The sequence below is a fragment of the Gobius niger genome, assembly GCF_951799975.1.
Source record: "Gobius niger genome assembly, chromosome: 7".
Classification (NCBI taxonomy): Eukaryota; Metazoa; Chordata; class Actinopteri; order Gobiiformes; family Gobiidae; genus Gobius; species Gobius niger.
The window spans coordinates 28,159,675-28,185,876 of record NC_136858.1 but is presented as its reverse complement, the minus strand read 5'-3'; the positions used below and the strand labels follow the sequence as shown (position 1 = coordinate 28,185,876).

Below are 26,202 nucleotides of genomic sequence, written 5' to 3'. Positions count from 1 at the left end.
GCAGCCTGTGCGCGCTTCTCCTCTGCCCTGGACGGAGCTAACGGGCCGCTGCGCTACCTCTGAGACTGAACTTTAGGAACTATGGGTTGTAAAGCGCGAGGCTGGCTGCTTTGTGCCACTATTATCGTGTTTGTGGCGATCGTTCAATGTGTAAAACGGGAAGACTTTTTTCCTTTCGGCCAAAGCGCAGGAGACCAGGTTTTGGAGCCTGGAACAGACAAGACGCACCGTGTTCAGCTGGACAAGCCCATCCTGTTCTATGACGGCTCCTTTGACAGCATCTTTGTAAGTAACAAGCGGCATGTTTTGATTCAAACAGATCAAGGCTACTGTAGGATTCTGTTTATTCCAACAGATTTTGCGTAATTGCGCATTCTGTAGATGACCCGGCACGAAGATCGTACAACGCCGGAAATTTAAAATTCTGATGTTGAAAAGCGTCCAAAATCACCCGAGATGAGAAAAGGCCTTTACACATTATTCACTTTTTTATCTGTTATTTTATTCAATATGAAGCTGGATTGTAAAAAGACATGGCCTTTATTACATTGATTGTTTTAAATACCTCTGATTGTCTTATCACTGCAGAGGCATGTGTCCGCGGATTCTTGCCGCCCCTCTGGGGGTTATCGTTTTACTGTTGACCAGAAAACCAAAGATCTAGAGGAAACTTATTTTGCAATCCTTCCAAGAAGTTGCGCAGGGGGGCTGCCTTTGTAAAACAACTCTGGTGCCTCAAAGAGATGTGTATCTCCAGAATGAATAAAATACAGCATGTCAGCGTTTACTCTCTTACCAGACTGTTTGACTAAAGTCTGAGCTTTTGCTTTATGTTTGTTGTTTTATTCATACTTTCAGCGTGCTCCATCTTTATGCTCACATCTGAGAATGTTATTATCACTTAATGCAGAAAACATATTTCACTTGAAAAGCAGTTTAAAATGTCTTGCATAAAATAATTTATCTGTAAGTATGTGTCACCTTCTGACCATGCAGACATGTAAATGTTTATGTCTCTGTGAGTATGGAAGAAAAACAGTTCATATAAACAAATGACGTCAGTGAAAGACTAATTGTAACTTTTCTCGGGCCTTCCCCATTATGTGTTTTTATGACTGATTTAATCTTCAGTTTGGCCCCGAGCTGTTTTTGCTGGTTTGAGACAGTGACACATTCAACACCTGAACTGTCTGAGCCCTGCAGGGACCAGCGCTTTCCAAACCACATAAGGCTAAAACACATTTAATCATGAGGAGGTCTGGAGCCTCCTCCACACACATTCATTTAACACTAACTCTTGTGCTGCTGGAGCTGGGCTTCTTCCATGTCAAAGTGACTGATCATTTTTCCAGGTTTACATTTCTGTTACATCTCTGTTTCATCTGGGATTTTGATTTGTGATCTCTCTGGGGCTGCGTGTCCGGGACGGGGCAGGAAACGGATTGGCTCAGGTCAGGAATAGTGCTCTTGTTTTCAGGAAGTGTTAGTCCCAAGTGCAGAGTGTGTTTCTGACATGAACTCTGCATTTCAGTTTTACGAGCTCGGCATGTGTCCACAGTTAAACAGGAGTGTGTGAAGGCTGCATTACATGGCTACTTGTTCATTACGACTTTGTGGGACATGGCGGCTGACTTTACTGACCATTATTTGGATGAGTTTGCATAAGGGCTCAGATGGTTCAGAGATGTGAGAGCCCCTATCTCTGTTGTTTTCTGAAGTCATGTTGTCTGGATCTGCAGCGTGGGAGCAGTTCTCAATAAGTGTGGCACAAACACATGTGATGTTTCCAGTGGTATTCTGAAGAGCGTGAAATAAGCAATATCTGACTGGTTCCACTGAAGTTAGTTCTGCTTTAGTTATGTTCTACAGTCCTAGTCTGGCTCATTTCTTTTCCTACTATCCAACTTCAAATCACTAGTAAGTCTAAACTCAGGTACACAAATAACTTCACTGTCCGTGGTTTGTCTACAGTCTCACTCTGGACAGTGATAAGTCAATTAGATATAAATAAAGACTGTACAATAAGAAATAATAATACGCTGACAGGATTGTGATTGATCTGATACAGCACAGATTATACTTTAGCAGCAGATTCTTCCTCAAATGTTTTGTATTATTCCTGAAGAATGTTGTGACGTAACCCAAAAACAGCCTATTTGGGTGTTTTGAGTTGTTTACAGTCGCTACAAATGATCAGTGTGAGAAAATAACAACAGTGAACCTCTAATCTCCCGGCGCCATTGTCTTTAAGTGCTGCTCCCGTCTTTGTTGGTTTGAACTGCAACATTTGGCCAAATCGCTGAAGATCAATAAAGAAGAGGACAGAATTTTCAATAAAAATAGGCTAACTAACTCAAGGAAAATTTCATAAGGGGATAAATTGTTCAGATGTTCAAAAACATGCAAGGGGAATTGATTTGTTGCCATACTACTTTTAGAAATACCCAATACCCCCACCAAGTGAGACAATGTGGGCAGCCGGGGTTCTGTCAGTCTACCCCAGGGCAGCTGTGGCAGCACAATTAGTCTTCCACAACCGAGTGTGGAGGGAGTGACTTTCAGTGACTACGTTTACATGCTGTCAATATTCGGGTTAAAGTCAATATTCTGATTTCTGAACCATTTGGATTAACCCGTTAATTAACAGAGATACTCCTGTATACATGGTCTTTGTAATCAATTGGGAGATCCCTATCCAAACGTCACAGAGAACATCGTGATGCAAACATGCTATCTCGATGCTTTCTCTGTTAATATTCATGTCCTTTACCACACTAACAAAGTCATCCGTTTCCTCCTCGCTCCAAAAGTGTGGTGCTGTGCTGCGTTTGGGGTTCACCCTCTTCTTCTTTAGTTTATTGGCGGGTGGCAACCAACAAGGTGCATACTACCACCTACGGTACCGTGTCTGTCTCGGGATACTAGTTCTTGGTTTTGCCCATAGATAAAACAGTGTGATGCTATGTAGCTGTTGCTGTTTTTTCATCATATTATAAGTTAAGTTAAGTTATACTTTATTAATCTCTGTAGAGAAATTAGTTCTCTGTATTTGACCCATCCTCAATGTTGCTGGGCGACCTGTAGGAGCAGTGAGCTGCCAGTATGGGCTGGCACCCGGGTTCCCATCTCCATGATGTGGAGCCAGGCTGGTGGTCAGAAACACCTGGCTGGTCATTGGTAATATTCCGGTTATGAAAGGGTTTTTGACTTGACTTGTGTTTTGTAAAAGATGCTACACAACAAATAAGATCCCCTTCCCTTTCCCCATATGTTGCTCTTAATATGAGAGATACATGCTTGTTAACTACACCCAGTTTTATACTTAATCTAGTCCAATTTTGACACATGATAGATTGAATCCTTTCCCTTAAATTCCAGCAATAAGCTGATAAATGAACAACCAAATCTCCTATGTGTTGGAAAAGTAACTCCTGTTTCCTCATTTTCAGATCAACACCAATGGCTTTGTTGCCACAGCAGAACCCACCAGCGAGTCCAAGTACCTTGGCAAGATGCCGCCCAGCTTCGGCATGATCGCAGCTCTACAAGGAGACTTGGACTCCAGCGACGGAGTGGGCAAAGTCTTCTTCCGTCAAGACAGTAGCCGCTCGATTTTGAGGCAGGCGGCGGAGCACATCAACAGGGCCTTTCCCGAAGACGATGAAGTCAGTCCCTTTCACGCTGTGGTGGTCACATGGGTCGACATGGCCACACAAGAGCAGTACAGCAGAGGAGATGGCATCAAGAAGGTAAACGTTCTACTTTTATCCATATGTAGAAACTAAGCTTAGAGGATAGAAATCTGAATGTAAAAGATAAATGGTGCGCATCAGACACATAATCAAGACAAGTTATGAAAGCCTAAAAACTTTGCAACAGATGAAATAAAAGGTTGGTCCAACTGGTTCCTACCTTTAGCTGTTGTTGCCCGTGTCTCAACCTTTTGGAAACGTGTAGTAGCCATATTAAAATTGTAAAAAGCAAGTATTTGTAACCATGAGTCCATTTATTAGTATTTTTTTATGCAGTAATCCTAGAATGTGTTGCTATTTTTCTCAGAGAAACACATTCCAGATGGTCATTGCCTCCCTGGAGACCGCGTCCTATGCCATTGTCCTATACGCGCGAGACGGCCTCCAGTTCACCTCCACTCCAGCCAGTGACCAGGCTGCGGTGATGCATGCAGGCTTCAGTAAAGGCCTGGTACGGGGTTTCCTGTTCTCGAGGCAGGGGCCGTATTACCGCATTACAGGCGACGACGAGGAGTCTGTCAGGGCACTTCCTGAGTAAGTTGAGTAATTTGCTAAACAATAAACAATGTACATGCATATTTGGCCAATTCATACGTGGCCAATATGAAATTACTGAATCTTTCTATCATTCCTTTATGCCAGTGTGTCTCAAACTGTGGAAATCATCCATGGTGAAGGAGGATTTCTTCTGCAGTTATGAGTTGTTTTTACCCATTACTCATGCACTTGTTTTCTTTGGGGTCAGTTTTTGTTTACAACAATTCTGGTCATTTTTTAGATCTGGTTTAGTTTATATGCCTCATTTAGATATGTTGGTATTGCAAAGCCAAATATTTATTTTATATTAGGTGGTACTTGGTGAGAAAAGTTTGGGAACCCTTGCTTTAGTAGACCACTGTTTGTCAAATTTTGAAATATGGACTACTTCAGGCATTCAGAGTTTTTTAGCAGCTCTTCTCCTAATGTGAAAATTGTATTGATTCAGAACCAGTTCAGATTTTAGTCCTGGTAGCACTAGCTCTTTAAAGATTGTTAGTTTGCTATTGTTGTTACAAAATCCTTGTCTGACATTGTGTATTGCTTTCAGGGAGACCAACTCTGGCATGCGTGGGGTTCATGTTTTTGAGATCGGCACTTTCCCTTACTTCACTAACGTGGCTCCGGGAGAAGTGACGGAGCTGCCCACAGAGGCCCCAGTGGACGCAGGGCAGCAGGTGGAGTACCCCCCATATGGAGGGGGTCAGATCCCTATCAACCCGGCCCGGTACCAGCCCGAAAACCCAGAGGTGGTGGTCATAGACGACGGCGACATCAATGTAGACGGTAAAACCAAAAATATACTACCATTACATGCATTTTTGAAAGTTAAACACATGCCTTGAGCGAGTGATCAGGGGTGGATGATGTGCAGAAAAAATGACAATGTATGGCCTGTAATATCTGCTATGGGTTCATACTTCATTGTGATTGGTTGAACTCGCCTGTCACTTACTAAGAGCAAGACGAATACTGACCAATTCTTAATGATACAGCGATGTTAAATGTCGTATGCTTGCTTTACAGTGTTTTCATATAACATCGGGACGTGTGCGAACAACAGGGATAAGTGCTCGCAGTTTGCCGACTGTAGAGACCACTCCGGAGGATACTGCTGCCACTGTCGACCGGGTTTCTACGGCAACGGCATTCAGTGTGTTGCAGAAGGTAGATTTCCCCTTACACTAAACACATACTCTACACAGCAACATTTAGCCTACAGTCGCAACCTGAATCTGATTTCACTTTTATTGTATAATACTTGAGGAATTAATTCAATCTTTATGAAAAGAGGCCGATATAGGGGATTGGCAGGTGGACAGCACACCAACATCCAAACATCAGGGTTTTGATGCTGGTGTGCTGCTCCATTTGTCCTCCACACATGACGTTGTGTGTTCCTCCCCAAATATTCAACTTTGGTTTGCGAAAGGGCTCTTGGATGCTCCACAGCACTACTGAAAAAAATATACTGTTGGACCCATAGTTGAACAGTTTTGAGAGGAACACGCAATGTCTATGTTCACGGTGAAGTTTGGTGCAGGGAAAATCATGGTGTGGGGCTGTTTTGTTGCCTCAGGGCCTGCACAACGTGATATCATCAATAGAAACATTAATTCATAAGTTTATCAAGATATTTTGCAGGAAAACCTGAGACAGTCACAACAGCGTGGAATAAGTAAGTGAACCCCTGTGTTAAATAGCTGGCTCATCCTTCTTTTGCAGGAATAAATGCTTTCCTGTAGTTGCAGATTAGACGTTCATAGCAATCAGGATGAATCTTGAACCATTCCTCTTTACAAAACTGCTGCAGTTCAGTGAGATTCAGGCGGTGTACTTACTTATTCCTCCCTGCCCTGTGAATGTTTACATGTTATGGCAAAAAACAATATGATAAAATGTAAATGTTTGGGTGGTATTAGTTCACACAGACACTGTTTAGTCATTCTTGTGATTTTAATACAAATCGGACCACATTTAGTGACCAATTTAGGCAGAAATGTAAGAAATTCCACACGGTGTACTCACTTTTTCCTTCCTCTTCTTCAATTTCAGTTCCAACTCCCAAGTTAGATTTCTGTGTTATGAAGAATAATGCCATATCAGTATCAATAGTGACAAAATACTTTTCTTCTTCTTCTGTCCATCCATCTTTTAATTCATCTGTTATGGGAAACAGTATCATTAATGATCAAAACAGATGTAAGTTAATGTAGCTTAGTCAAAAGGCTATTGAGGAAATTAAACATTGGTCTGTGAGAGCATATTTACTTTATTTTTTCTGTTGCAGGAAAGCCTCAGAGGATGAACGGTAAAATGAACGGTAAAGTCTACGTGGGCAACTCTCCGACTCCGGTTCAGTTCAACAACAATGACCTGCACTCGTACGTGGTGGTGAACGACGGCCGCTCTTACGTGGCCATCAGCGACATCCCGCAGTCCATCGGGCCGTCCCTGCAGCCCCTCTCTGCCCTGGGAGGGGTCATCGGCTGGGCGTTCGCTCTGGAGCAGCCCGGCTTCATGAACGGCTTTGGGATCGTGGGTGAGATTTTTGTGATATTTGACACATTTCCCCGCACAAATGGCGAGGCAGCTGCGGATTGGCTCCCTCCAGCTGGACTCCCTGTGGGCTGAGAAAAAAGAGAGTCCAGCCAAGAAAAGTTTGACAAGAAGTGTTTGTGTCTCGAGATGAGCAGATCCAGAACAAAAAAAGGACAACAACAGACTTATACATTGGTCCAAATACAGACCGGTATACTATGTCTTTATTACTAAGAAAAAAAAGAAAGAGTATGCCCAGAAGGATCTCGAAGTTTACAGGAAAAAGAGCAGAAAACACTTTATTTTTACTTGCAGTTTAAAAGCTTTTATTACATGTGGCTTAATCGATTTAAAAGTTTTGAAACTGCAGTGTTCTGGGTAGCAGCCAAAATCATGAAGTATTGATTATTTTCATTAAAGTATCTCAGTGTAAAACAAACAGCTAGTCAAATGCTTATCTGAAAACAAACTCCCCTGACATAAGTGGCTTTCATTGAAGACACCTTGCTTTGTAATTCCTCACTTACTTACAAATTTTCTAGCACCAGAAACCCAAGTTCAGCATCTACAGCAGTCCGAGTCTGGAAACTGACCTTGTGTGTTTGCTGTAGGCGGGGTATTCACGAGGCAGACCGAGGTGACCTTTCTCCCCGGGAATGAGCGTCTGACCATCCGTCAGGAGTTCAAAGGCATCGACGAACACGACCACCTGGAGGTCAGCACCCATCTGGACGGACGCATCCCAGAGATCCCCAAAGGGTCCACGGTGCAAGTCGAACCCTACTCTGAGATCTACCAGTACAGCAACAACTGTAAGACGTTTGATTTGAGATCATTTTGGAATAGCTTAAGGTTGAGAAACTTCATCTGCCTTCCCCCAGCGTCTGTGTACACGGAAATAGGAACGAGGGTGTGTTTATGTGTGTGAATGTGGGACAATCCAATAGTATGAACAATAATTTATGGAAAGATATTGTGAAGGAATCTAGTTTGCCAACACCACAACTATTAAAATGCATGTAAAGTACACTTAATGTATTTCCTTCCTTCTATTTTTCCTCTCTGTTGCTTGCCACATCAACCACCCAAGTTCTTTACATTTGCCCAGCACAAAGATGGCTTGAAGCCCTGTATGATTCTGTTCCAAAATACCCCCCTCATTCTGTCAACACCTTGTTCGGCTTCCTCCCAGTGATTACATCCTCCTCGACGCGGGACTACAAAGTGACCCGCCCCGGTGAGACAGCGGAGACCCGGACGTACCAGTGGCGTCAGACCATCACCTTCCAGAGCTGCCAACATGGAGACCCCATGAAGGACGTGAAACCCTCCCAGATGCTGAGAGTGGAGCAGATTTTTGTCATGTACGACGCGAACAACGAACTCACCAGATTCGCCATGAGCAACAAGATCGGAGACGTCAACGGTGAGGTCGTTTAGTTTATTTGTGTCACTTCCTGTTTGGGTTTGAGCGCTTCCTTTATGAATCATAGTGTAACATCCTGATTAGGGGAAGCTCAAGAGCAGACCAGGTCATGTCTATACTGTGGAAGCACACGAAATGATAAATAGTTTTAGTTTCAGTTCATTAGAAGCATTACATTCAATCATTCATTTTTCAAGGTTTTTTAGAGACAATCCAATGCCTGCTACTATGGACCTTCTTCCTATCTTACATTCTTTCTAGCATACATTCATAATCACCTTTCCAGTTGTATCTATGGCACTCTCAGCTTATTCTCTGGTCAGTAATAGTGATATTGATTTCAGGCGGCGAGCCGGAGGAGAATCCATGCTTCACGGGGAGACACGGCTGTGACAACAACGCCGTGTGCCGACCAGGAACAGGAAAGGACTTCACCTGTGAATGTGCGGCTGGATTCAAGGGCGATGGACGACAGTGTTATGGTAGGAATCAAATATGACCTTTCTTTGGACAGGTTTCCTCTTTAAAGGGACGGAAGATGGAAGTTGTCATTTTTATACTCGCTACTGCCACCTCTGGTCTTGCGCGTAACTGCAGTTTCTATATTAAGCTCATGCGTGATGGTACTTCGGACCCGCATTAAAGGAACAGGCCACCGTTTTTTGTATCCAAGTGTACCAGAATGTTAAAATTTAAAGGAACAGGCCACAGTTTTTCCATTCTGAGATATGTTCTTACCTGAGCTTAGACGAGTTGATGCGAACCTGTCTGGTCACGCAAAAGCACCGAACATGTTGTTAGCATTTAGCCTCTCCTTCTCTATGGACCCAAACCGGGGTGAAGTTTGATACGACCAAGCTCTTCCATGTTTTCCCTATTCAAATACGGTTACGTGAGAGTTTACATGAACCACGCATAGCTACACAAAATGAAACATGTCGATTTTCTAAGCAGATAAAAGGGGAACTATATTATGAGGCGTAATAACACCTTAGGAGCTAGCAGTAACCACTCACGTAACCGTATTCAAATGAGGAAATGTGGAAGAGCTTGGTGGCTTCTAACTTCACCCTCGTTTGGGTCCATAGAGGAGAGAAGGAGAGGCTAAATGCTAATAACATGTTCACCGTTTTGACTTTAAAGAAATACACCTCCTTTAAGAGTGCAATCCTCGGCTGCTATAAAATTGTTTCTTAAATTGTGTTTCTGTCTAGCTGCTTACCTCTTACTCTTTTAACTACGCACTCACCGACTTCTCACTCATCAGTTTCCCACGCCTATTTGGGTTGTCTAATTAACTTAGTACTTCCTTCCTCGGGAACTGGGCAAACTTGGCAATTAACTTAAAGGAGTCCCACATGATAAACAAATCATGCCCCATACTCCCAGTCCTATGTGGCCAAACCTGCTGTTTTTTTTTTCCTTTTTCTTTTGTGACCAGACAGGAAGACCCCAAAGGCACAGAGATAGGAGGGTGGTTTCAGACAAGATCCTATCACTTTGCAATTAGTAAATTTAATCAAGCTCTCCTCTGATCTTTGCACATCTGATAGGGAAGATCTGTGCTTCTGACTTCAAGAGCCGACGTCTCAGACTAATGTGACGGTTATTAGCAGGCAGTAATTGTGTCTCGTCTTGTTTAATGAAGAGCTCAAAACATGCACACACGTCTAGGAATTCATGATAAAGTTGCTAGTTAGAGCTCTTTACAGATAAGAATTTAGTACTTTCTGGAAAATTGGCTCATCGTTGGATCTGCTGACTTAGCTCAGCGTCCCCTGGGGCTGCATTTTGGTTTCCTGCTGCTTCTCATTGAGCGATGGATCAAATGATATTTTTTCACTATGGGGAGAAAAAAAACCTTAAAACTTTGACCTCTGTCTCTCACCTGCTATTTCTATTCATTCATCCGATATGGGACACATTTTTTTCCACATACATTTTTTTTCAAAGCAGTACTTGATCTTGACATTTGCTCCTTGCACATCTCTCATAGTGACGTTTCATTCTACTTGACATCTTTGAGTAATGTGAGTGTTATTAGCAGATAGTAATTGTGTGCTTCCTCGCCTCTTAGACATTGACGAGTGCGTGGAGACTCCCCTAATTTGTGGGGCCCACGCCATCTGCAACAACCAGCCTGGGACTTTCCGCTGTGAGTGCGTGGACGGATATCAGTTTGCCAGTGATGGACGAACATGTGTGGGTGAGTGAAGTTAGCATAGTAGCAAGACCATTAAACTGAGCAGAAATGTGTCTATCACTCATCAAATCAGCTGAAAGTCTGTAATTACAGACATTAGATAGACGCAGTAGACCATGATTTTATAATTAAACATGTGATAGTGAGTGCTCACAGTCGAGCCAAGTCATGGGATCAATCCTCAGGGAGTTACCAACATTTGTGCTTGTGCTCATTCTGCGGCTATGGGATTTTGATCTTAATTTGAGGGATTGTCTCTAAAGTGCATTTTGTCATATGACAACAATATACTGTATGCATACGGCATGTCCCAGCTGAAATGCATTCCGCTTGTGGCAACCAATTAAAATTAACATTAGTGTGTCTTACAATATATGGGGCAACAATGGCACACAAGGTTGAATGTTCACCCACCATCCAGAGGGTGATGGCTTAATGTTTTGCAACTGGATGGGCATCTAGCATAAAAACTTCACTGTGGAATCTGACCTGCCAATCTGATAAGCCAACATAGAATAAATCTAAATAAAAAACATTTGAAATCAAGGACATCAGTGTTTAAATGTGCTTTTGTAAATTCAGTGTCTTTGTGATTTGTTTGTGAAATATTACAAGTTCTTCTGAATATAGTGAATTATTATCTGGGGGACTGGGGGGGGGTCTTTGGGTTGATAGAGCCCCCGGGGGGCTGCGTCATTCTGGCTTTTTGAATGGCTGACCCAATACACTTTCAAATATATATATATATTTTCTCAGAGGCGGATCGTCCTGTGAATCCGTGTGAAGACGGCAGTCACACTTGTGATATCTCCGAGCGCGCTCAGTGCACCTACACAGGAGGCTCTGCTTTTGTCTGCTCCTGTCTGGAGGGATTTGTCGGGGACGGTTCTATCTGCCAAGGTAAGACATACAGAAAAGATATGTTTTCTTATAAGATGTAAAATATTTATTCATTCATCAGAAGAAGAAGAACTTTATTTATATAGTGCCTTTCACAGACATAGTCACAAAATCTCCAATGTGAGTATCTAGAAATTAATAAAAAATGGGAAATCTCTCATGGAAAGACAAAAAATAAAATAAGAAAAAGTCTATCTAAAGTGATTATTAGCAGACTTCTGGAATTTGGACACTGTTCTTTTTACAAATGATTTGTTAAAAAACACGTGAAGGCAGCTGTTTTGTTGTCACACTACATTGCAGCTGCTGCATTATGTAAAAAAAAACATTATCAGTCTGCCGTATTGCACTTATAATAGAAGTGAGGTGCGACAAACAGCTTAACTATGAGACTTTAGTTGGTACAAGAGTCAACATTTTGATTAAAAGGACAAAGGTGTTGAGGTGGCTGATGGTTTTGCTGCAACGGTAAACTTCAGGTTCCCAGTTCTGAGTTGAATAACACGTGTATAATTAAAGAATGCCTTTCTAATGAAAATGCCGGTTTATATCTTAAATGGACGACACCCATGCAAAACCGCCATTTTGACCATATACCGAAGCAACTGCTTTATAAATAAACAGCAATTGCTCCTCCACTTAATGAAAACATCCTTTCTCTTTTAAGTCACATAGTCAAGTCTCTGATCATAATTTTAGATTGTGTTGCCTAACCCAGTGTCTGCGAATTCCTTTGAAAGTTTAACCCATAATGTGTCCATTCATGACAAAGACTGAGCCACCATTTATGTTCAAACCTGAAGCCGTACCACTGACTCCTGTGGCCCTGATGTCAAAAGCATGTGTTTGGGACGGGGGGAGGTGAGACGTTATTACATAACACACCTCCAGTGGTTGAAGAGGCAACATGAAAAGCAGATGGGCAGCCAGGGTTAGTAGTAAAAGTCCAGCTTTGACGCATGCTTCGCTCTTGGCAGCTCTTGTTACACTCATTCATAGTTTCCATTCTTCCCATGCTGCACCTCTCTCACAGAAAGTCGCCCTGCTCTGACCCAAATCAAGATGTTACAGTAAAATTTCAATCAGATGTTACTACGGGGTTCAGATGACATCACAGCATTCTTTAAGCCTGTAGTGCTTTAATGAGGCGGGGCAGGGAAAATTAGAGGTCAGCTTTATTTTTCGGCTGTCAGTGTCCAATATAATGTGTGATGTCAGTATTCAGATTTAGTGGTTTAGTAAAAAAAAGTCATAAATAGAACTAGTAAGTTGTTGAATTTATGAGATGGAATTTTCCTCATCTTTTCTGGCTCGTGTCCTCAGACGTGGATGAGTGTCAGCTCGGCAGGTGTCATCCAGACGCCGGCTGCTACAACACTCAGGGCTCCTTCACCTGTGAGTGCAACCCCGGTTACTACGGAGACGGCTTCCAGTGCTCTGCAGGTAATGGTCATAGCACATGCATGTAGGGCTGTACAATATATTACCCCTGCAGATCGTCTAAGTTAGTTGTATTTCAGCCTTGGTATGGTCCTGTTTTAGTCCTGTTTAGTATTACTTAAGAATTTGGATGTATTGAGATGCCATGTGCCAGGTTATAGCAAAAAAATGGGAATTCCCTCCCGCAGTCCCTGGACAGGTTGATGTTATGCTTAAAAAAAAGTTCAATTTATTAACTCAAATTGAAAGCATCTTGAAGTTTACTAATCACATCCTGACAACCTCCATTTCTCACTCATTATGATGAGTGAGGACTCGGATGGCTGAGAATGTTCACAGATTTAGCTTAAAGGGCTTATATTGTGCTTTTTTTGCAATGTATAATGCTATATTGTGGTCCATAAGAAATACCTGGTGTGCGGTTTTGTTACAATTGTGCAGGATTCTACAGTATTCTGGTAGTTCTCATCCAGAGCATGGTCAAGTTCTCTTCCCTGTCCAGATGAACTCATTTTCTGATCAGGGGGGCTAAGGGGTCCGAATTTAAAAAAAGTCCGAACAAACCATAATATGTGTTCGAACGCCGATCTTACCCCACTCAATGTGCTACTGACATAATACACATATGATAACACAGTCTCCTTTGATATGTTTTTGCAATACCACACATGCATGTACATAACAATCTGAACATGGTTGCACTCAATACCAAAGAGAATAGTGGCACTTTTATTCCCAGCATTGTTTATCCCAGACACTTGTACAATAACAGCTCTCGAGAATGAGCCTAAAGCACAGTCTATATTATTACCAGCTGAAGCCTGTTTCTCATTTGATTCCCCCAAAGCTGCAGGAATTTGTCACGCTTTATGAGTGGCCAATGTAAAGCAGAAAACACGAAGCCACTAGCATGTTCCGTAGTTAACGTGATCTGAGGCTACGACTGCACTCCCAGGGCGATAATTTATTGCTTTGCAGTTTGTTTACATGATTGTGCAGTCTGCATACTGGAGGCTCGGGTCATGTTTTATGTTCTGCATATTTTTTGTTATTTAGTTCCCAGAAGCTATAGGGATTTGACATGCTTTCTGAACAGCAAATTTAAAACTGTGAGATTATTAGCATTTAGGACTGCTTTAACCACTACAATGTGCTTCATGGAAAAGTACAAAATACTTGGCTCATGTTTTCTGTCTTCCCCATGTTTCCCTGTATTACTTTATTGCTACAGAAAGATCACTAATTGAAAACAGAACCAATAAATCTCTGTCAAGTTTTTGCTGTTAAGATGATCTGAGGCTGCCATTACCACATTGTTCTTTATAGTTTGACGAAAGCTAAAGAAAAAGTTTGCATCTTCTTCAAGTAGCTATTTCAAAACATCAATATTTTGCTGCTGAAATGATTCACATTGTAATTAATCATGCTTTATAGTTTACGAGACATATAGCTCAGTGGGTCACCTTTTTTTGTTTTTGTTTTGTAATTGATTTACTTATTTTTCCAGAGAGGCAGAAAACCCCATGCGAGCAGCACAGAGACAGCCTTCATTTCGGCCCACGGGGTCCGCGCCCTCCTGTGGGGCAGTACGTCCCGACCTGTGAGCAGAACGGCGATTATACCCCCATGCAGTGCCACCACAGCATCGGGGAGTGCTGGTGTGTGGACCGAGCGGGACGGGAGATCCCAGGCACACGCACAGAACCAGGGGACAGACCCACATGTGAGTGAGATACAAAATAAAGTGATTATAGGTATCGTAGTGGCACTAGTAGTAATAATTTCTAATTAAATAGAAAAAATACTTAATAAACTAGGATATGCTTATGTATCCAAGTGTACCAGAATGTTAAAATTTAAAGGAACAGGCCACAGTTTTTCCATTCTGAGATATGTTCTTACCTGAGCTTGGACGAATTGATGCGTACCTGTCTGGTCTTTGTGTGTGCCCATGGAAGAGCGTGGTAGCTTCCAACTTCACCCCCGTTTGGAGCCATAGGAATATACTGGGAGAGGCTAAATGCTAACTACGTAAGAACATATCTCAGTATGTAAAAACGGTGGCCTGTTCCTTTAAATATCATATACTCAAATTTTGCTTAAGGCCTAATGACTTGGATCGGTCCTGGTGCCACCCCAAATATGTGCCGTCACTGGGCCCGTCCAATGAATAAAGTCTGGACACGCCCCTTGAGAGTTGTACATTATCTTGTAGGGAATAGTATAGATAGATATTTTTCTTGATTGATATAGATAAACAACCAGTGGAATTTCCCACATTGGAATGCATTAGCAGCAGAATCCTACTAAACATTATCCAATATTGCAATATTTAGTTTTAGGAAGGTTTTGGAAGGATATAATACACTCTTTACATCAGTTATTATTCAGACAATTTGATATTTTTTCTTTGCAAGGTAATGAACATGGTAGGCCAGTTGGACCCACCCCTCGCCCTGATGTCAACCCGCTGCCTCCTGGGACTCACCTGTTATACGCTCAGAGTGGCAGGATCGAGCATGTCCCGTTAGAGGGATACACTATGAAGAAAGATGAGGCTAAGACTCTGCTCCATCTGCCTGTAAGTATGAAATCCAGAAACCAAAGCATCACTGACTAAAAATGTAAAGAATGCATGTGAGAAAAGGAAGCACGACAGCAAAATAGGTTATCACTGACTCACTGATATAGTTGGTTCCATTCCCAGGCAGATTCACGCCCTATCTCTGTAACTATCCAAAGGTTTCAAGTGATTTAATTATGACTGTTGCAACAGATGGTTCAAAACATAGCTCTTCCATTTATTGAATGGCAAAAAAGACTGAGTTGGAACCATGGCAGGAAAAAGTCACATGATTGAAACGCATTAATATTCCGGATCTTTTGCAATGACCTTCCTTTCTGTTCAAAGCCATGCATTGTGGTAGATTCAATGGAAACCCTAGGATTGTGTTGTTGAAGCTGCTAAGATTTCTGGGATTTGAGACGCAGTCCATAATAATAAACTATTAGGGATTACAAGATAAAACACTGGAGCTATTGATCACATAAAAACATTTGGATACTACAGGGCGGTATGATGTATTGACCCGTAGTTTCCTTCACTAATGTTAGCCTATGGAGAATGTTTACCAGTAACCCTAATGCCTCTGCTCCTAGTGAATGAATGTGAATGGATGTTACTCCCATGTGACCACCTGACCACTGTCATCACACCTAAGACACATAGCTAGAGCATTGCCAACCTTAGCTCAAATAAGCCTGAAAAGATGAATGAACTTGCGCTAAGTATTTGACAAAGTAAACACAGTAATCCCCGAGCCATTACACATAATAAACATTCTTAGAAAAACGGTTTGGCCAAAACAGCTGTATCTTGGAGAAAAAGCACTACTTTTTTTGTCTTCTGCGTCTGGAAATCATAGCGATATTAACGACAGCGCTACTACTATTATGTTTGGGCGTCTTTACATAAACAACAGATGAGCCTCGTCCAGTCTGTTTCCTGCTTTCAATCCTGAGTCTTTTTCCCATCTGAGGTTTTATTGGAGGCACATGTTGACATTCATGCTAATTACTAACATCAGTCGGACTGAGCTGAGGAACTGCTATCGACATTTCTTGTTTCGCTGATCCCCAAAGCAGCTTCCCATGTGTGGCTTTGGAAAATGTATGTTCTGGCATTTAAGGGCCTTATGCTAAACTGTCAAGATGGTTTGAAGTTTAGCAACTCACTGGTTGAGCAGCAACAGTATATCATGATCAGTAACATAATAGGAAAGTGCATGCAGTGGAGCAGACATTCAGTTTTGATGGTGGGTGGGGTGTTGGATTTGACTGCTTGTGGATGAAAGCTGTTCTTTTGTCTCTTGGTTCTTGTCTTTAACTGTCTGCATTGGTTGCCTGAAGGCAGAGCAGTGAGTAGTCCATGTCCTGGGCGAGAGCTGCATCCACCTTTTTTTAGTCGACACATACATAACGTTAATGTACAGAACAAATGCCAAAAAATGTCTGAAGTAGTGTAAAAAGCCTGATTAACCCCAAGACCGGTAATGCCCAAAACCGCATATGCTTTTATCTTTTACTACTGTTGTTTAGGCCAAAAAGTCTTCAAAGATTGTTGGTTGTTTCCTTCTGAACAGGAGAAGGTAGTCATTGGAGTGGCCTACGACTGTGTTGACAAAATGGTTTACTGGACGGAGATTACGTCACCCTCCATCAGCAAAGCCAGCATCCAGGGAGGAGAGCCCACGCAAGTCATTGATACAGGTAAAACAAACCAAGCCTTAACGTTTCCATATGTATTTTAAGACAGTAGCTCATCATACTAGTCAGTATTGGTTTAAAAAGTAATAGGTGTATTAAACTTCCCTTTGTGTACAGATATTGAAAGTCCAGAGGGCATCGCCATCGACCACTTGGGACGGACCATGTTCTGGACAGACTCAGTTAAGGACCGCATCGAGGTGGCGTCTCTGGATGGGACACAGCGAAAAGTCATTATTGACACCGAGCTGGTCAACCCCCGAGCCATTATTACCGACCCTCCCAGTGGGTAAGAACAATATGAAACTTAAACTGAACTGGAGAGAGACTGTATTCTGTTGTGTAGCTGAACAAGAGACCATTTATGACATTGATCTGATTCTTGTGCATAATTTCTTAGATTTTCTTGTTTTGTCAAAACAGTTAACATCAATCTTTAGACAGTGTAAATTACATAGTGTTGCATTTATTATCACTTTTGCCACCTTCTATTGTTACTAACTTGCAACTTCATCACCCCCAGTATTCTGTATTGGGCCGACTGGAACCGAGATTCCCCTAAAATCGAGACCTCGTACATGGACGGCTCCAACAGAAGGGTCCTGGTGAAGGATGACCTGGGACTACCCAACGGTCTCACTTATGACTTGCAGAGCGCTCAGCTGTGTTGGGCCGATGCAGGTATGGGACATTTCTGACAGATTAGTCACTGATGAGATGATGTCTGTCTTACTCAGTGTGCTGTTCCCTGAAGGCACACATAAACTGGAGTGCATGAGTCCAGGACGAGGCGACCGCAGACAGATCCTGGAGGGGCTTCAGTACCCGTTTGGGATGGCTACTTTGGGGAAAAACATCTACTACACTGACTGGAGGAGGTTTGACCATTTTAATGCTTCTTTTGTAAAGATAAGTTACATTTTCCTGATCGGACAGACTTATTTCCGAAACAGGCATTACAATTTGGCACAGTCACACTTGGTACTAAGCCAATCCCCCCCACCACTGCCCCAGCACTGACTGATACTGCAATGGCTGCCATTGTTTGTCTACAACCTCCAACAACAACAACCCACACACTTCAATAACACATTGAAAAAGGTTTTATCCCTTACAATCAGATGGAAAACAACTCATTACAACAATCTACTCTGAGTAAGTATATTCAAAACAGGGCCGTCGATAAACTTGTTGGGGCCTATGGCAGCACGGGCCCCCCATGCATACTGTTAGCCATGAAATAAATGACTTTAAAAGAATCTGGGAACCCTAGACAGCCTAGATTCACAATTAAGTTTGAACATTTATTGAATAAGCAAGATATTCATATTTTTATGACTCCTTGCACCTATACTCTGCTAAGCAGTGTTAATTTCGTCGACTAAAATATTTAGTCTTAATTTTAGTCAAAGTGTTATTTTTGACGACTAAAATTGGACTAAAACTAAATTAAAAGTTTTTCATGAGACTAAAACTATGACTAAAATGTCCAGATATTTTAGTCGACTAAAATAAAACTAAATAAAAATGAAAGGGAGAGACTAAAATCATCCAAACTTCTATTGACCGTCTGAAAGAGCCTCAGATCATGTAAATTCTCTGCCAAAGGATCAGCTCTGAGCTTTGTTCATGTGGAGCAGCTCCATGAAGCAGAGGAACAAGATTAAATATGATTATAATGAATATTATTAATGAAAAGTCGACTAAATTAGTCTTAAATTTAGACTAATTAAACTAGACTAAAATTGAAGATATTTTTTTGACTAAACTAGACTAAAATCGAATTACATTTTCGTCAAAAGACTAAGACTAAAACTAAATTAAAATATGTTGTCAAAATTAACACTGATGCTAAGTGCTCCGGTCCCTAGTTGTCTTTGTGCCACTGGTTAGAAAACTCTCATCTACAGCATTATAAGCCTCTTCTTTTAATTTGATGTATCTCATTTAAGATTGTGTATGCATGTTGTATTATATTTATTTGACCTTTACTTAAATCAGATTCCAGAATCTCATACTCAGACATGTCATGAATAAGTTCTTGTTTCTGATATTAGATGTATCCGATGGTCAATTTGACCCAAACAGGCTTCACTTTGTTGAAGCATGCTTACACAATAGGAGGAAATATGGGGTCAAAAGTCAAATAGCTACTGACATTTTAAATGCGGCAGCTCTCTCCACCTCTGACACGCGCTGACACACGTTTCACTTTCATCTATTGCTGATTCTGTACGTCTTTAGCCCCTGCCCAAAGTGGGGGAAGGGTGTGGTGTCTATTTAGGAGTGCACATACAAAGGGGTAGAAAGGAAGGCATCTTAAAAAGTGGCAGCTGCTTGCAATTTCTCAGCCCCGAATGTCTCTGCAGTGACCCGGGCCTCTCTGATCTAACCAGGTCTGGAGCTGTGGGGGAGGAACACAAGTAGCTGTGTCCGCTAACCCTAACGCAGACGCTCTGGACAGGCTTCAGACAAGAAGGGGTCTCAAACTGTGGGGCAGGTCTCATTGGTGCAATACAGACTTCTTCCCTGGTAGTTCAGAAATATGATCATCGCCTTGTTCAGTCCTGGCTTAATCCAGTTTTGGACCTGTTGTATCTCAATAAGCACAACATGTTCTGTTTTATTGCTTATTCTTTTGCTTTTTTCTAAGTATTTGCGGCAGTGCTTGGCGTGAAACGTTTGACTACTTTGGATTGTTACAAGGGGACAGGATGCAACATTACCATTCTGGGCTAGTCCCGGGTTGGCGGGTTGCTAAACATCTTTTTTTCTGTGTTTATAACAGGGATGCAGTGGTTGCAGTGGACCGTTATGCTGGCACAGAATCAGACGAGTTCCAGCCTCAGAAGAGGACCAAGCTGTATGGGTTAGCCGCAGCCTACTCACAGTGTCCACAAGGTAAAAACAAAAGCCATTTGAAGCATGTTGGTGGTAACAGAATCACTCCCTAATCACTCTGTTAAAGGATTTTGTTATTATGCAAAATCAACTTTTTGGAGCTTTTAACCCATGGCATAACAATCCTTCGCTAAATGCTTCCTCCTTCATACCTGGAGAAGTATTTAGCGTCATTCATGGTTGTTTCCTCTTTTACTGCACTCTGTAATCTGTAATATCTGGAGTTTGTTGCGCCAAAGACGAAACACAAAACTGTCCTCCACGTTTTTACAACCTATAATCCATTGCAGGACCTCTTCTGTGTTGTTTTATATCATGTTTCCCACAGAGGAAGCTCCAGGAAACTTAGAAATCCTTACCTGTCCAGTCTCTCCGCACTTACTACCCCCCCTCCCCCCTTACATCATTTCAATTCATAAAACGTAAAACATCAATGCTGAGGTGCTCAAATGAATCCTTTTAAGCCTAATAAATGTCTGAAATGTCCCCTTTAAGACGGAGTGTCTGCTAAAAGTCTGCCTTTATAGTATAGATGTACAGCAGATCAGTTGCATCAGTGTATCAACAGTAAACAGCACATAGCATTGAAATCAACATATTTCCAAATGCCATATAACCATCATGTTAGTGTTACATGTTTAAAATGAATGCACTCTCTCTGTAGCTGCACAGCCTCACTCAAAAGCTATCCCTCCAAATAGCTTGACCCTTGTACCTTTTGGGGGCTAGCTCTGAGTTAGACTTATTATCCAGTCGCTTAACTCCTCTGAACCCAGCGAGCAGTAAAAGAGTAGGCCTGGTGTGGTGACCTCTGTAAAACACTTTGAGAGTAGCTTGCCAACCAGAGAAATCGCAGCTTTTTCTTGCTAATGGAATTTCACTTTGAAAAAGCGTGCTTTGCGTTGGGAAGAGTGATGTTACTAAGCGTATACCAGGCACAAGAGCTCATCCTCCCATTCAGATAAGGCTGTAGCACTGGGAATTTAGAGAAGTGCGAGAGAGCCTCAACATCTGGAGTTTGCTATCTGTTTCCTTAAGTTTACATGTCTTGTCATTTTAAGTTATGGAGATTGGTAATGAAATAGCACTTGATATATACATAAATTAACATACGTGACTTCACTGCTACTTTTCACTACTACTTCTAAGCTACTACTACTACCCAATATATATCTTAGTATGATCACTAGAATTCAGCCTTCCTTTCAATTAGTGTTTATAATCAACTTTTAATGAAACCAAGTCCAGATCACTACTACTACTCAAAAGAATGTAGGTTTCCTGATCCACATTGTACAATAAAATGAGTCCTTTACTGACCCCTGTTGGCTATTGTCTGGACTGCTTCCTATGCAACACAAAGCTCAAAACCTTTATAAGCTTTTACGGTTTCTTTCGTAATATCTTACTTAAATGATACAGGCCATAATCTGTTTATGTAGAAAAATACTGTGATTTACACAGTATTAATGCTTTACATAAATTGAGGAATTAATATATGACAACGGATTCAGCCTGTCATCTAGCTTGCAGACATATAATCCTTCTTCACAGTGACCTCAATAATATGTCAATCTGCCAATCTTTCTTTCAGGACAAAACTACTGCGCTGTGAATAACGGAGGCTGCACTCATCTGTGTTTAGCGACGCCAGTTGGCCGCACCTGTAAATGTCCGGACAATGCAGTGGGAGTGGGCTGCATTGAGAGAGATGGGTACTAAAATAATTAAGAACAACACTGTTTGGGCTTGTTACCACAAATTAGGAGCCACTCAGCATTAACTATAGCAAACTATAGCTGCTGAAAATGCCACTGAAAAGATGAATTGAAAGTTACTGTGCCTTGTATTTTTTATGGTGCCTTTTTAAAACAAACACATTTTTTAGTATTGTAAATAAGCAAACACTATTACCGTATGTTTACTGTCTCCTGGTGCACATGAACTGAGAATAAAGCTCAAGGGATAAGTAATTTAATGTGAAATTATTACAGTTATGTCTATGACGTCTCATGTCATCTGTGTTACACTGTGGGTGGCATGTTTGAAACAAAAGAAAGACTATTGGAAAGAGATTATTCTGTATTATGGCCAGTTGCATGGGTTACATGCTGGACAGCAACTGAATAAACATTTTTCTAACATGTGTGTCTTCTTTGAGTGTATTTCTGTAACACACATACAGGAGTCTCCAAACCGTATCACAGGACCGACAAGTGGCTTTTCCAAATAGTTCACCAAACGCTGTCCACAAAAGTTGGATCAATCAATCTTGATTACTGCACTGGTGAAACAACTATAGGCCTATGAAATTTGTAGCTGCACTTCCTGTGTTACATAAATTTTTGTAGTAGTAGTAGTAGTTTATTCGGTCTGTTCATTCCTTTAAACGTAAATACATTTCCAATTCTTTGTGGACAACACGACCGAAAGGGTTTAGCCTGAAGTGAAAACTTATAACGCCTAACCCAGTTTACAGACTTCCAAGAGAGAAAACAAAAACAAAACACAAACATTAATAATGAACAATATCAAGTGTTAAACAGAAAAGCTTGTATCTGAAGTTAGTAACATAAATTTCAATATTCCAACAAATATGTATACATATATTTGTTTTAAGTTAATTTAGTTGAAACTAAATCATGTCATCATTATTATTTTTCATTTATTTTTCTTACTTTATTCCTCCTAAGCTTATATATTCTTGAATTTTAGAAGCTTTAAACAACTTTTTGAAAGCTTTGACTGTTTTGGGACTGTTTCAACTGATCTTCCAGTATGGACTATTGTGTATATTGTGTAAGATAAATTAATAAGAAGAGACCCAAATCAATTCCTCTCTTTGTGTTGAATAATAATCTTGGTCACTAATAGTTGGTTATATTGAGCTGTCTAAATTCCTTAGTTGCATTTATTTGACCAAAGAAGAGCCAGGGCCGTCACAGCTCCCAGCGTAAAAAGAAAAAGTTAGAGATTCCTGCAGTATTAACATCTGCCTAAAAATATAGACCTAAAGACAGCCTAATATTTCATGCTCATATTTCATACTCTACATTAGTATCCAGTCCAGTAAGATAATGGAACAGAATAAATCAACTTGTCGTAATGACTAGTGCGACCTCTAGTGTAACAAAACTACACTTAATCCATGACTGTTTTTACGAAGCACTAGGGGGCACCAAAGTACCACTGCAGTTTTGATACCAAGAATTGCAGTTTTAGGGGACATGGGATGTCAAATAAACAAATCAGAATAAATGAAAATACGCTTCATCTTATAATGTATCTATTGCCTACTGTAAAATGTGCTGTAAATTAAGCCTGATGATATATGGGCATATGATACAACGAAGGGGAAAAACTCAAACTGTTTTGTTTCCTTTTAAAGACCTGATTGAAGTATGTATTATTCATTGTCTCGCCTTTTAATGTATTAAAACCATGGTTAAAACATCACAGGTTGTGGTTGGATAGATGTGACGTTTCTATTTTTCCATCAGTGCTCCGCTCCACTGTTGGCTCCACGGAAAAGGGAGACACCTATGTACGTCACTGGTGCATTCACGAGGTCTTTGTAAACCCACCCCATCTGCACAATACGCAATAACCTACATAAATAAATCATCTTGCCATCGAAAGTCACGCATTCCCTTTATGACACGCTAATCTCCTTCATGATCCACGCTCCATATGGCTCCTCGTTTTCCCCATGTGGTCGCCCATACCCGACTAACGTGCCACTGTGTGTGCGACGCGACGCCACGGAGCATTCAAACTAAAGTGTTGTTATACAAAGTGCACAAGCTGTGAACATAATGCTGTGTTATAATGCCGTGCCCCGGGCTCCCCATCCTCATGACTCCTGCCACTTGTGCGGCGCCTGCTGAAAAAAGGGGGGCGGGACCGATGCGCCTTGCAGTCAGCGCTCAGGGCACAAAACTCATTCATTGGTTGCCGCTGTTGTACGAAGGCTAACGTTGTAGCCGCTTTAATTCAAGACAAACACAGGTATGCTTTATCATCGTTTCGCGTCATTCGTGTGTTGAAATATATCACTAAAACGCAGAACTACTTCTCTTATCGATACGTCAGTTTCTCCTGTAATGGCGTTGACAATACGGCTTCTTCTTTCCGATAAATTAAATGTTGACAGCTGCCTGACCCGCTCCGACAGCTAAGATGATGCTCTTGTCATTTTTTTTGCTGATGATGCAGGGTTTTCACATTTATTGGTCGTCGGTTTCAGTGTCTTTAAAGCGAAACCATCTCATGTGTTATTGTATTAACGGGATACAAACTGATCAAGCTATAATAAAGCGTTTTTAGTTTGATCAATGTAGCCAGCGAACATGTCAACACGGGATCCGCAGTCTTTTCAAAGTATGGCTGTCACATTCTCATATATATCGTAGTGTGAAGCATGTAAAGACGAAGCACACCTTGATATCAATTCGTACAAGTAATAGACAGCGACACTGCGAAGCTACTGCCAGTGGTAAAGCCTTTAATCCAAAAACATTAATGTATAAAGCGGATGTGTCTTGCCGACTTAGCGCAGCTTTGACGCAGCATCGGAGGCTACATTGCTAGCTGGTTCATTTCAGTCCGTGTTTTGTTATGCTAACGCCATCGGGGAAGTTTACTATGTCACTCAGGCTGATATAAAACTCTGACAGGGTGGACCTCAGAGAGAATCGGTTTCGCAACTCGCCCGCTTTTGCTGACCATTGACGTGTGATCATTTCTGTGCAGTGAGAAGTCATAATAAAAGTGCTTCAGCAGCGGCGGCGGCGGCGCATCGAGCCATGGATCTGATATGACCGGACCCGACGACCAATCGTGGCCGCGTATGGTGCTGCTGTTCGGGCCACTTTCAGCCACTTGCAGGAGAAAGGAGAAGAAGACGGCTCGAAGTGTTTTGTTGTCGCTTACTTCCTCAACGCCCTGAGAGGTTGTGTGACTGGGAGAGTGTGGACATGGCCAGCCTACAGCAAACAGACCTGTCATATGCTTGGGAGAAGTATATGGATTGCAGACTTCAAGGAGCTGATCTGCAGGTAGGATGGAGCGAGCGCCTTATTCTGGTGCTCATGCTTTTATACTGTATCCAAACACTTAGTTATCTGTGCTTTTGGACTTTCTGTTTTGTAAAGTGCTGGAGAAAAGTAGTTTATCACAAGTGCTGCCCCAGGGGATTAACTCATTTAAGCATTCACATGACAAGGCTGATGCCCTGTTGGCATAGTTGTGCCTGTATCACCAGACCACTTTATTAGTTAGTCTGTGTGGTGATTTGTGTGTAATTGGGTTAAAGGAAGTTAAGTTTTTACCTCTGCTCTAACAGGTGTAGATAGTTCCCGGCAAAGGACAGCATTGGTTCCATTGACTGAATGTAGCCAGAGCATAAAGCAGAGGGGCCCAAAATGGGGTCCGCAGCCTAAACTTGGCCCTTCAAGGCTGCGGGGTGCGGAGACATAAGAGATGTCTTCTTTTGTTTCAGATGTGCTCTGACTAGACAGCCAATAGTTGGTAGGGAGATCAAATTATCAAATCATTTTGGACAATCCATCTCTAATTTCTTTGCATATGAGCTATTCACATTATTGCCTAACTTTCAAGGTTCATTGAGTCAGACACTACAATTAGAGATGTCAAATTATTTTATTCTTATTCTTATTATTCTCTTTCTATCTGTACTTTACACCTTTTCTGTTTGTATTGTCTTGCTTTCCCCATGGATTTGTTTGGTTTTGTCAGCTGTATCTGCACTGTGCGCCCAGAACAAATTTCCCCTAGAGGAACAATAAAGTTTAATTCATTCATTCATTCATGTTTTCCCCCAGACTGCTCATATCCATGTTGCTTCTCATGTTTCATTCTTTACAATTGTGTCAAACTCAAGGAAGCGCAGTATGATTCAAGCTGTCTGTGGCAGTTTGTTATCCAATATGACGTTACGATGGGCGATGGAGAGACGACAAATGGAAGGATCTGAGGTTGTGGACAAGCTCATCTCATCGTATCATGCTTTTTAACATTTCAAGACAAAATGAACACAATCAAGCTATGTTGTGACCGATGGAGGTTTTGCATCTTGAAAAGCATTGGAGGGCTTTTCTTGGGTTTATTAGTGATGTGGGTTTCCCATATATTATTGAATTGCTAGTGTACACAAATAGTACAGCTAGTTCCATTTACACACACGCACATACAAATACCAAAAAATTAACTCCAAA

At 41.6% G+C, this 26,202-nt stretch overlaps 2 protein-coding genes across 3 annotated transcripts in view; both read left to right on the top strand.

Moving 5' to 3' along the window:
• nid1a (nidogen 1a) lies at positions 1 to 22,055 on the top strand. The gene is made up of 20 exons (XM_079559711.1): positions 1 to 285; positions 3,450 to 3,749; positions 4,060 to 4,286; positions 4,840 to 5,075; positions 5,316 to 5,456; positions 6,580 to 6,831; positions 7,442 to 7,642; positions 8,023 to 8,256; positions 8,601 to 8,738; positions 10,334 to 10,462; positions 11,216 to 11,359; positions 12,683 to 12,802; positions 14,307 to 14,522; positions 15,217 to 15,380; positions 16,942 to 17,068; positions 17,183 to 17,354; positions 17,589 to 17,746; positions 17,820 to 17,943; positions 19,854 to 19,966; positions 21,561 to 22,055. The coding sequence occupies exons 1-20, from the start codon at positions 82 to 84 to the stop codon at positions 21,686 to 21,688; spliced, it is 3,528 nt and encodes a 1,175-aa protein (XP_079415837.1). The 5' UTR covers positions 1 to 81; the 3' UTR covers positions 21,689 to 22,055.
• Positions 22,056 to 23,901: 1,846 nt separating this feature from the next.
• The window catches only part of lyst (lysosomal trafficking regulator), a 98,912-nt gene continuing 96,611 nt past the window's right edge, over positions 23,902 to 26,202 (top strand). For both annotated transcript variants that reach the window (XM_079559681.1, XM_079559680.1), the window contains exons 1-2: positions 23,902 to 23,989; positions 24,746 to 25,023. In XM_079559681.1, coding sequence (XP_079415807.1) covers positions 24,943 to 25,023 — 81 coding nt within the window. In that variant the 5' untranslated portion in view covers positions 23,902 to 23,989; positions 24,746 to 24,942. The remainder of the gene's footprint in view (positions 23,990 to 24,745; positions 25,024 to 26,202) is intronic.